Raw genomic sequence first — 12,680 nt, forward strand, 5'->3', positions numbered from 1 at the left:
CCCAACATAAATGACAGAATTATAACGAGAAGTGATTTTGAGTAGAACAAAAAAAAATAAGTATATTAAATGCTAAAACCTAAAGAGCCGAGACACTTGGGCAACCATTCACTGAACATTCCCAATTTCCAAAAGCTAGTCCACCTTATTGTAATTAGCTTGCTGGAAATTTGGGAACATTTCTAAGTATCACTGTAGTACCAACAGAACTGAAAAAAGGACAGGCCAATTTACTTTGATTATTTCCCTGACCTATTGATCTCCCCATTGCACCATTAGATATTTTTATTTTATACATTTAGAGTACCCAATTATTTTTTTCCAATTAAGGGGCAATTTAGCGTGGCCAATCCACCTAACCTGCACATCTTTGGGTTGTGGGGGCAAAACCCATGTAAACACGGGGAGAATGTGCAAACTCCACACGGACAGTGACCCAGAGCCGAGATCAAACCTGAGACCTCAGCGCCGTGAGGCAGCAGTGCTAACCACTGCACCACCGTGCTGCCCGCACCATTAGATATAGATATGTTTAGCCATTACTGCATTGGCTTCTGATGACAACAATAAAAAGGGAAATATTCGTTTCTGATGAGAAATTGCTTTGTACATCAAGGGGAAACATTTTTAATGGATTTAAACAGTGGACATTTCCCTTTCTATTACAGGAATTGATTATCAGTTGTCTATATAGCAGATTGATTATAGATTGATATGAAACTGTCACACTGCTTTGAAAACATTGTGAATATTATGAAAATGGTAATGTGAAATTTTTTTTAAAGTGTCACTTTTCCCCTGGGGGTTATAGAAATGAAGATATGATACCCATAAGGCTTGTAAGATAAATGATTGAATTAGAATTACAGGAACTAAAGGATGCAAAATGGCACAGGAGGGGACGTGAGAGTGACTACACTCGACATCAAAACAGTATTTGACCAAGTGTGGCATGAAGATGCCTTAGGAAAATTGAAGTCGATGGGAATCAGGAGGAAAATATTCCACTGATTGGAGTCAAATTTAGTGCAAAAGTAGATGGTTGTGTCAGTTAGAAGTGCATCTTCTCAGACCCAAGACATTACTGCAGGAGTTCTGTAGCATAGTGCCTTACGCCAAAACGTCTTCAGTTGCTTCACCAATGACCTTCCCTCCATCATAAGCTCAGAAGCAGGGATGATGGGATGATTGCAGTGTTCTGTGCCATTCACAACTCCTCAGATAATTCAATAATCCGTGCCCACATGCAGCAACACCTTGACAGCATTTGTGCTTAATAAGTGGCAAGTGACATCCACACCACACAATGTCCATCTTGAACAAGGGAAAATCTAATAATCTTCCTCCTTGACATTCACTGAATTCCCCCACCATCAACATACTTGGAGTTACCATTGACCAGAAACGGAACTGGACAAGCCAAACAATTAATGTTGCCAGAAGAGTAGGTTAGAGGCTAGGAAGCCTGTGGTAAGTGTGGTGGTATGACTAGGGGGTTTAGGGTACCTATCTGCCATTGGTGCAGAGCACACGCTGCCCATTGGCTCAGGTCGGTCATGTGCCTCTCTGCTGATTGGTTGAGTCTAGTCATGTGACTGCTCACCCATTGGCCGAGAGGCAAGTAGTCCCGCCTATGAGGCGGGGTATAAGAACCTGTAGGACCTGGCAATCCGGGAGGCTGGAGTTGATTCGTGCCACGACTAACCTTTCGAAGCACTTCATGATGATGGATGTCAGAGCCACTGGACGATAGTCATTAAGGCACGCTGCTTGGCTTTTTTTTGGTACAGGGATGATGGTCGTCTTCTTGAAGCAGATAGGGACCTCAGATTGTTGTAAAGAGAGGTTGAAGATGTCTGCGTATACCCCCGCCAGCTGATCCACGCAAGACCTGAGTGCCCGTCCGGGTACCCCATCCGGGCCAGTGGCTTTCCGTGGGTTGACCTTCGAGAAGGCTGCTCTGACCTCTGCAATGGTGATCTCAGATACATGGGCATCCGCGGCTTCTGGGGTGGAGGGCTCGCTCTCGCTGACCTCTTGCTCAAAGCGGGCATAGTGAGGGGTGCATTGGAGCTGGCGATTTTACACACCTTCATCTTGTAGCTTGTTACGTCTTGCAGACCTTGCCATAGACGGCGGGAGTCCCCCCCCCCCCCCCCCGCTGTCTCAGCATCAGGAGGTGGTGGCACTGTGGTACTGTCACTGGACTAGTAATCCAGACACACCTGGGGTCCCAGGTTCAAATTCTGCTACTGCAGATGGCGAAATTTGAATTAAATTTAAAAATATCTGGTGATGACCATGAAATCATTGTCGACTGTCGTTAAAAACCATGTAGTTCACCAATATCCTTTCGGGAAATCTGCCATCCTTACCCGGTCTGGCCTATATGTGACTCCAGACCCACAGCAATGTGGTTGACTCTTAACTGACCCTCAAGGGCAATTAGGGATGGGCAATAAAGGCTGGCACAGCTGGCGACGCCCATGTCCCCGAACGAATAAAAAAACATTCCCTTTTGTTCTGGAATACTAATTCTCAGTCATTCAATCTCTCCCACCTTCCACCCTCCTTTTGTTCTTGCTCTACCCACACCTTGCTCATAAATCACAGTTCTGATGAAAGGGTATCGACCTGAAACATTGGCCCAGAGTTTGGCTTCTCCGTCAATTTCAGACACGGTCAAAGATTCTAAAGCCTGCCCTCAGGTATTGTGGGTGCGAGTTGATGGCCTCATCGTACCTGCCTCAATGACATGACGAGGCTGTTGAATCTCACAAGAGGCTTCTCACGAGATCTGCGACGTTCAAAACGCCTCACGAGATTTAAAGAGATCTCTCCCTCACTGAGCGAAATCCAGTTTAACATATTTAAATAAGCCATTAGGCAAGAAAACAGCACTGCAATCCCCCAGGGCACCCAGGTGGCACTGACAGGGGCACAGCCAGGGTGTGGTTCAGGTCCGGGAGTGGCTTGGAGTGAGGGGATGCTCAAGGAGAGGTTGGTTGGGTGCAGTGGAGGGGGGTTGTCCAATGGTTGTGGTGGGGTAGCTGGGGGAAGGAAGATCAGGGCGGCATTTAAAATTGGTACCATGATCTGCAAATACTCTACCTACGCTGGCGAGCAAGGGAAACAAATTTATTCTATCTGAGAAGAGTGCTGAATGGTTGGCAAGTGGATGCTGATTGGTTGCCATGGAGAATGTACCAGTTGATGGCGACTGCCAAGTTAACTGCCAAGCATTGTTTGAAATTTAAATAATGCAGCTTGGCTCTGATTGGTCAAGGCATTTCCCTGAGGAATAAACTAGTAATGGTTGTCGCTTATTTTGTTTAGGTGAAACAGGCGCAATGTGTGTACATGTTCTTCCTGTTGGAAGTGGGCCCTGTGTACTAATATATGTAGCATGCAATACATGCAAATAGTGTGCAAGTTTGTAAATGGTGCACACAGCTGCTAGTGTGCACTGGTGCTGGAGGGAGTGAATGTTTAAAGGTGGTGGATAAGTGTCAAACCAGTGAGCTGTTGTGGCTGAGTTAATGTCCAGTTTTAGCCTGATGAGTCCAGTTTTAACCTGTGCCTTGTTCTGCCAACCCTGAAGTATTCCTTCAGATTAACGTTTTCTCATTTATCTCGTCCTCCAGATTAACCTTGCCTAGATTACTTAGTGTTCCAGATTAACTTTACCTAGATCACCTAGAGTTCCAGATTAACTTCACCTAGAACACCTAGTGTTCCAGATTAACCTTGCCTCGATCACCTAGTGTTCCAGATTGACTTTACCTAGATCACCTAGTGTTCCAGATTAACCTTGCCTAGATCACCTAGTGTTCCAGATTAACCTTGCCTAGATCACCTAGTGTTCCAGATTAACCTTGCCAAGATCACCTAGTGTTCCAGATTAACCTTGCCTAGATCACCTAGTGTTCCAGATTGACTTTACCTAGATTACCTAGTGTTCCAGATTAACCTTGACTATATCACCTAGTGTTCCAGATTAACTTTACCTACACTGTTTAATGTGTTGTATAATTTCATACGGTCTCCATCTGTTTAAGGCTAATGAGACCGAATTTCTCATTACTCAATTCTTCAATCCCCTGGATTGGTGGTTTTTCTCTGTACCATCTCTAGAGTTTGAATATTTACCTTATATTTTGGTGTCCAAATTGAATACAATATTTAAAAAGTATTGTAACCAGGCAGTATATAGTTTTGGCATTACATTTTCCAACTGATCCAGTTTACATGTTAAGTACAGACTCCATTTGGATCCCTTTCTGCTTTACCTTTAGCTACTTCTGGACTGACCATATAGAATGTCCCTTCAAACAATATAAAGTATGTCTCCATTTATAATACATGGTCGGATTAAATTCCTAATCCTAATAATTAAACCACTGTTTGAAATACAGTAATCGGACCAACAGTTTTCACTGCTTATTTCTAGAAAGAAAGAGAATGTGTCTCAGCTGCAAGAGGGAGTTGGCCAGATGGTGGGTGTGTGGTCCAGAATAGCACCAATAGCATGGGTTTGATCCCTCTTCTGTTGGAGGCAGACGGGGTTTGTCTCCTTGCTCCGCCCCCTAAGTGCGCGAGGCGATGGCAAAACAGCCAAGGAAAGAATTCAGGATGAAGCACTGGCCAACTGTGATGGCAGCCCCTTGGCTCAGGTATAGCGCTCGTGAATTATTGAATCAGCTGCTCTGATTCTCTGTTGATACTTAATGCCATGAATTTATTTATTAAATATCCCAGTCCTTCCTATCTGATCTACGCGAGGTGAAACCTTCGATTAAACTCATCTCAGATTCAAATCCAGGAGGTATTTTTACTGCAGCAACATAAATTGTCACAATGAGCAAACTATGCTGAGGTACACATCATATTTCTAGAAAGTGAGTAAATGGCTGCCAATGTTTACAGAATATTTAATCGAATTATTTATAACGTCAATAATCAAATTCAATCATTATTCACTCCCAACATTCAATATAATAATATTAATAATTGCTGCAAACAGTTGCGCTCGAGAGGGGTTGTAGCTTTCATGAAACACCTTAATTCCCAAAACTACAGTCACTGTAGAGAAGCATTTGCTTTCCATCTTCCATCATTGAGCATTGATGCAGAAATTCAAAATGTTACATTTAATAGTACTGGAAGCATCTGTTTCTGATAGAATAAATGTCATATAACACTAAGCCATAAAGGTCCAATCTCAATCTCCCTCCACCTCTCTCCTTTTTGCAGTTAGCCAGGCTCAGCTGGTACAGTGATTACGGTAGCAGGGTTAACCTCCATTCTGTTGAACAGGTGAATGCAAAATCTGCCTTGGTTCCAATACGGATTGGTCTCCAAACACACCCCATCACCTCTCCCCACCGAAACGTCATGTATGTAGATTCTGATTGAAGACATGGTGGAGTTTATCTGATTCCACAGCCCACCATAGTTCACTGTTTAAGCTCTTGAATGAAGAATAGCAACTTAGACAAGGAGCTGAATCCAAGCAGAAATTACTGCTTTATGAAAAGATCAGTACACGGAGGGAAAAAAACAAATACTGGAACAATGGAGTTTTACCAACATTTTAGTGGCATAAATGGAACCAGTGTTAATGAGACAAAGCAAAATTAGTGCTTCATTTATTTGTACCCACTCATTCTTATCATATATTCGGCAATATGTGTCGTTAAAAGTTGACAGAATTCAATATTGATTTTTACTAATAAAGTTCCATTTATTCAGTAGCTACAATTCATTTTTCCATGTTCTATTTTTCAGTAACGTTCCCAATGTCAATTCTTCTCTCTTTAGTTATAAATTTGCTTCTTTCGTTGGTAACTTGGAAAACTGGAAATTTGAGGCTAAGCTGCCCATGAAACTTTAACACCGATTAACTAATGTTTTTAAAATCCTTCACATTTCTTTGACTGGAGGCAGCATTCAGTAAAAGCAAAATACTGTTGGAGAGCTGAAATAAAAAGGCAAAGTGCTGGAAAAACTCAGCTGGTGCAGCAACACCTGTGGAGAGTCATTTTGGGCTTGTTCATTAACTCTGCTTCTCTCCCCACAGATACTGCAAGGCCTGCTGACTTTATCCAGTATTTTCTCTTTTTAATTTGGTGTTAAAGGAACACTTATTCTGTAAAATCTTGCAGGTTCTTGAATGAATTTACGACATCAAAGTGAAGAATCACAATGTTGGTGACGTACTGATATAATTGTGTCACTGATCACATTCCACAATCTTGGCACATTTTTCCAAAAAGGCTCGAAATCCTTTAATGTAGCGTTTAGTTGATTCCTAATTTATTGCAGAGTTTTCAGCTCTGTTTTTCTATCTCAAACTCCCTATGTCCATTATTCTCCACAAAGGAGATTTTCCTGATATCTTCTTTATCTGGTTAAGGTTACACCTCTTGCAATTTAATCAAAATGTTTTCAGAGTTACCTTTTCTGTACCATGACCTATTTTATACAAATGAAGATTTAATAATTTCCCCCTTACACTGATTCAGATTTTCATTTTCAGGAGTAATATTGTGCAGCCCTGGGGCGAAATTCTCCGACCCTGCGGGGGAATCGCCCGGGTCCGGCGTAAATCCCGCCCCCGCCGTGGCCGTAATTCTCAGCCACCCGGGAATTGGCGGGGGCGGGAATCGCGCCGCGCCGATCGGCGTGCCCCCCCGCGCCGATCGGCGTGCCCCCCCCGCGCCGATCGGCGTGCCCCCCCGCACCGATCGGCGTGCCCCCCCTGGCGATTCTCTGGCCCGCGATGGGCCAAAGTCCCGCCGCTGAGAGGCAAATCGCACCGATGTGGTTTCAACCACCTCTGGTGGCGGCGGGATTGGAAGTACGAGCGGGTCCCCCACGCGGTAGTGAATCCCCCTACCGCACATGTGCCGGTGGTGACGTCAGTGGCCACTAATGCACCGGCGCATGCGCGAACTGGCGAAGGCCTTTCGGCCAGTCCCGACGCCGGCGGGCGGGCGTCAAAGGCCGTTGGCCCCGGCTTTGGCACCAGTCAGCGTGGCGCCAACCACTCCAGCACGGGGAGAATTCCGCACCTTTTGGGGAGGCCCGATTCCGGACTGGCTGGTGCCACTCCGCTACGCCAGGACCCCTCGCCCCGCTGGGTAGGGGAGAATCTCGCCAAGATCTCGCCAAGGGAAATCTCGATTCACAACTCCTGAGATTTTGTGCTTGTGTCCCTGTTTTTGCTCAGACCAGACCACAGGTGTAAAATCACCCTCAGCCAGGAATCTACGGAATCCCTCAAAAAACCTCCCCTACCAGGAATAAACTAACTCAGCACAATGATATTCCTGGTTTCATGGACTGAGCATTAACATAATTAACAAAGTAAAGGTTCTGCTTCACAGAAATATTATCCAACAAAAGCTGACATCAAGCCACTGAAGGAAATAGTACAAGGATTCGAAAAGAAATGAAATCTGAGGGAGACATTGGGGTGGTGATAATGTCACTGGATTCAGAGACCCAGCAATACTCTGGGGACAAGGCCTCAAATCTCATCACAGCAGCTGGTGCATTTTGAATATTAGTTAATAAATTTGATATATTTAGTCATCATGAAACTATTAATTGTTGTAAAAACTTATCTGTTTCTCTCGTTTGCCTCAGGGCATGAAAGCTGCCATCCTTACTTAATCTAGCCTACATGTCTGGGCCCACAGTGATGTGTTAACTGCCCTCTGAAATGGCCCAGCAAGGACAGTTAGGGATGGGCAACAAATGCTGGTCTTTCCAACGACACCCACAGGAAAATAAACAAACCAAAAACATTGAATCAAGAATTTCCTGGACTAACAGCCAATGAAGACAAGGATGATTGGTGAATGAGACATTATTTCAAGTTCGTGTCAGGGTTAATTACTATGCCAGGGTTGGGATCTGTTTTAGAATCAGACATGGCCAGAAAGATAAAGAGAATTAGAGTTGTTGAGAATGGAGCTGGTTAACGTTGAGGCCTGGATCAATGACATGGCGGGGTTTATCAAATTGGAAAGGGTGAAATTTGCTTTGAGGGGGTCGGTACAGGGGTTTTTCAAGCGGTGGCAACCGTTCCTAGGCGTCCTGGCAGAACGGTAGACAACGATCAGTGGCAGCAGCAACCCGGGGTGGGGGGTTTATTTCAGTTTTGTTTCTATATATTGGAGGTTATGTCTGGGTGTATATATTTGCTACGTGTTTGGGCGGGTGTTAATTTATTATTTTTGTTATTGAGTTTCCTTTACATTTTTTGCATTTTGTACTTTATATTTTTGTTGTTGATGTTTTGTGAAAACTTTAATAAAAATTATTTTTTTTTAAAAAGAGAATGGAGCTGGTTTTGTGACAGTGATCAAGGCAATGATGTCAGTCTACCAATCATTGTCAGGATTCTCTGCTCATCCAAAGCTGATGCCAGACAAACTTTGTGACAAATCAGAGGCAGGAGGGATTGAGCTAATGGCTGGTAGAGCAGCCATTACACGTTAGTTACTGTTAACATTTCTTTGAAGTAAAAACAGAATTCCCAAAGCATTTGCTAATTAATAGGAAGAGATTATCCATTGGTCCGAGATACATTGTGCACATCACATCAAATAGACCTTCGTTGGTTCGGAGTTGAGTGCATTTCATTATCTGGTTACTCACTGCCCCGGAGATTAATGGCTACATAGTCAGTAGCTCAGTGCATTACATTAAATGGTTACATATTGACCATGATCTGAATGCAGTTATTAATTTACCAGGAGCTAAATGTGTTACATTAAACAGGTTATTCACTGCTTATTATAAATTATACTGATTTACAAACCCGTCTTTCAGGAAAATCGTCATCATCCTCCTCAATAACCTCCCTCTCAGACAGGATTGTATCTCCGGTAATGTCATCAGTTTCCTAAAATAAAATACAAAAAGCTCAGAATGTTACTGATAGAATAACACAAATGGTTTGTGAAAAATTCCCACAGAATATGTTCAAACCCACATGCCAGACATCGGTAACCTTACCAGCAAAGAGTGATTTAATGTTACCAGTTTGTCTGAGATAGATTGTGTGAAGAGATTGGCATCAACATTTAATCCAGACAAACTGTAGAAAAGTAAAACAGACAGAAATTTGTTTCTGTCAGTCTATAATTACTTTGAGATATTAGCAAGTTCATGAATACAGGTTTTTTAGTATCACTGTGCTCTACCATTCTCAGAGATGGGTGAAGTTATTGTTTGTGAAAATGATCATGTACAGGTTGATGATACCGTTACCTTCACACCATCTGCAAAGTGCTTCAACCTGTACCTCCTTCATTTCCACTTCCCACACAAACCTTCCTTGAGTTTGACCGAAGAAAACTGGCACATTAATACTGCAAGAAATTTGGATGAGTGACAGAAAGACACGCCCCTTACTGATGATAATTATTGTTGGCAACATGCAGATACTCTTTTCCTTCATTTCAAACTGAACACAAACACAGATACAAAATGTGAAAATTAGGAACATAGAACATTACAGCGCAGTACAGGCCCTTCGGCCCTTGATGTTGCGCCGACCTGTGAAACTCCTCAAAAGCCCATCTACACTATTTCCTTATCATCCATATGCCTATCCAATGACCATTTAAATGCCCTTAGTGTTGGCGAGTCCACTACTGTTACAGGCAGGGCATTCCACACCCTTACTACTCTCTGAGTAAAGAACCTACCTCTGACATCTGTCCTATATCTATCTCCCCTCAATTTAAAGCGATGTTCCCTCATGCTGGACATCACCATCCGAGGAAAAAGGCTCTCATTGTCCACCCTATCTAATCCTCTGATCATCTTGTATGCCTCAATTAAGTCACCTCTTAACCTTCTTCTCTCTAATGAAAACAGCCTTAAGTCCCTCAGCCTTTCCTCATAAGATCTTCCCTCCATACCAGGCAGCATCCTGGTAAATCTCCTCTGCACCCTTTCCAATGCTTCCACATCCTTCCTATAATGCAGCGACCAGAATTGCACGCAATACTCTAAATGTGGCCGCACCAGAGTTTTGTACAGCTGCAACATGACTTCATGGCTCCGAAACTCAATCCCTCTACCAATAAAAGCTAACACACCGTACGCCTTCTTAACAACCCTCTCAACCTGGCTGGCAACTTTCAGGGATCTATGTACATGGACACCGAGATCTCTCTGCTCATCCACACTACCAAGAATCTTACCATTATCCCAGTACTCTGTCTTCCTGTTATTCCTTCCAAAATAAATTACCTCACACTTTTCTGCATTAAACTCCATTTTCCACCTCTCAGCCCAGCTCTGCAGCTTATCTATGTCACTCTGTAACTTGTAACATCCTTCTGCACTGTCTACAATTCCACCGACTTTAGTGTCATCTGCAAATTTACTCACCCATCATTCTACGCCATCTCCAGGTCATTTATAAAAATGACAAACAGCAGTGGCCCCAAAACAGATCCTTGTGGTACACAGGGCCGGCTCAAGGCACCGGCAACTCGGGCTGTCGCCCGGGGCGCCATGTGCTCGGGGGCGCCAGAGACTCGGTCCCGCGCATGCGCAGTTGGGCCGGTGCCAACCAGCGCATGCGCGGTGGCCCCCCGGCTCGCTCCGCCCCCCCCGCTCGGTCCCCCCCCCCGCCCCCCTCGGGTCCGCCCCCCTGCCCCGCCCTCGGGTCCGCCCCCCCGCCCCGCCCTCGGGTCCGCCCGCCCCCCGCGTCCGCCCCCCCGCGTGTCCACCCCCCCCGCGGGTCCGCCCCTCCTCGGCCCCGCCCCCCCTCGGGTCCGCCCCTCCTCGGCCCCGCCACCCCGCCTCGCCCCCCCCCCCCCCGCCCCCCCCCCTCGGCCCCGCCCCCCCTCGCCCCCCCCCCCCTCGGCCCCACCCCCCCTCGGCCCCGGCCCCGCCCCCCCCAGCCCCCCCCCGGCCCCGCCCCGCCCCAAGGGCGCCGAAGTTCAGCTTGCTCGGGGCGCCAGCAACCCTAGAGCTGGCGCTGGTGGTACACCACTAGTAACTGGACTCCAGGCTGAACATTTTCCATCAACCACCACCCTCTGTCTTCTTCCAGCTAGCCAATTTCTGATCCAAACTGCTAAATCACCCTCAATCCCCAGCCTCCGTATTTTCTGCAATAGCCTACCGTGGGGAACCTTATCAAACGCTTTACTGAAATCCATATACACCACATCAACTGCTTTACCCTCGTCCACCTGTTTGGTCACCTTCTCAAAGAACTCAATAAGTTTTGTGAGGCACGACCTACCCTTCACAAAACCATGTTGACTATCTCTAATCAAATTATTCCTTTCCAGGTGATTATACATCCTATCAATTATAAACCTTTCCAATACTTTGCCCGCAACAGAAGTAAGGCTCACTGGTCTATAGTTACCGGGGTTATCTCCACTCCCCTTCTTGAACAAGGGGACAACATTTGCTATCCTCCAGTCTTCTGGCACTATTCCTGTAGCCAATGATGACATAAAGATCAAAGCCAAAGGCTCAGCAATCTCCTCCCTAGCTTCCCAGAGAATCTTAGGATAAATCCCATCCCAGGGGATTTATCTATTTTAACACTTTCCAGAATCGTTAACACCTCCTCCTTATGAACCTCAAACCCTTCTAGATTAAGCAGAGATTAACAGAGACCACCTAAAATGGTGAATTTATTTGCACTGAGTTCACAATCGCTAAAATCAACAACAATTTTCACTGACATAGTAAAAGTCTCATGCTGCTTTCTGGGAACATTAACAAAATGTTAAACTGGTGCTAATTTTGGAGATCACAGAACAAGTGAGTAAAACCTTGTTTGAGTTAGGTTTTAAGGAGTGTGATCAAGAAAGGGAGCGAGCTGGAGACGTTTAGGAAGGAAATTGTGGAGCTGAGGGTCTCGGTGCTGTAACCAGTGGCTGAATGGTTCAAATCAGATGGAGAAGCAGCCAGAATTGGGGAACACAAAGATCATGCAGGGTTGTCGGGCGAGATGAGATTGCAAAGAATGGGAAGGAATTGTAAAGAAATAGGAGAAGGCACAGTTTAGGAAAGTCTGTGCTTTTTGAGAGTTTAGTCAGGCTTTCATCCACTGAGGACACGAGATGTACTTTGTGGTTCCAGCTTTCTGGAGCTGTGTTTGGTTCTGGCACTAAGATACACCACACTGTCACACTGTAGGCTGAGGGACTGGGCAGATTCTCCCATGGTGATGATCTCATCCAGCTGCACCTGCTCCATGGGTGGGTGGTACGATCCTACATGGTGTGAATAAGCACACGGATTCAGCGTCCTCTCAGTGTGATCCTGTTTATATTGTTCAGTCGCCCCAATCCTGTAAAATGTTTCAGGAACTTTTGTTCTTAAGGGCAGCACGGTAGCATGGTGGATAGCACAATTGCTTCACAGCTCCAGGGTCCCAGGTTCGATTCCGGCTTGGGTCACTGTCTGTGCAGAGTCTGCACGTCCTCCCCGTGTGTGCGTGGGTTTCCTCCGGGTGCTCCGGTTTCCTCCCACAGTCCAAAGATGTGCAGGTTGGGTGGATTGGCTATGATAAATTGCCCTTAGTGTCCAAAATTCTATGATCTATGATTAACCTAGGACAAAAGTTCGGCACAACATGGTGGGCCGAAGGGCCTGTTCTGTGCTGTATTTCTCTATGTTCTATGAGC

At 45.3% G+C, this 12,680-nt stretch overlaps 1 protein-coding gene across 1 annotated transcript in view; it reads right to left on the reverse strand.

Moving 5' to 3' along the window:
- LOC119956441 (dickkopf-related protein 3-like) overlaps window positions 1–12,680 on the reverse strand; it is a 34,608-nt gene that overhangs the window by 3,673 nt on the left and 18,255 nt on the right. The window contains exon 3 of the mRNA XM_038783676.1: window positions 8,831–8,914. Within this exon, the coding sequence (XP_038639604.1) occupies window positions 8,831–8,914 (84 nt within the window). The remainder of the gene's footprint in view (window positions 1–8,830; window positions 8,915–12,680) is intronic.

This window comes from Scyliorhinus canicula, chromosome 23, assembly GCF_902713615.1.
Source record: "Scyliorhinus canicula chromosome 23, sScyCan1.1, whole genome shotgun sequence".
In the NCBI taxonomy this organism is placed as follows: Eukaryota; Metazoa; Chordata; class Chondrichthyes; order Carcharhiniformes; family Scyliorhinidae; genus Scyliorhinus; species Scyliorhinus canicula.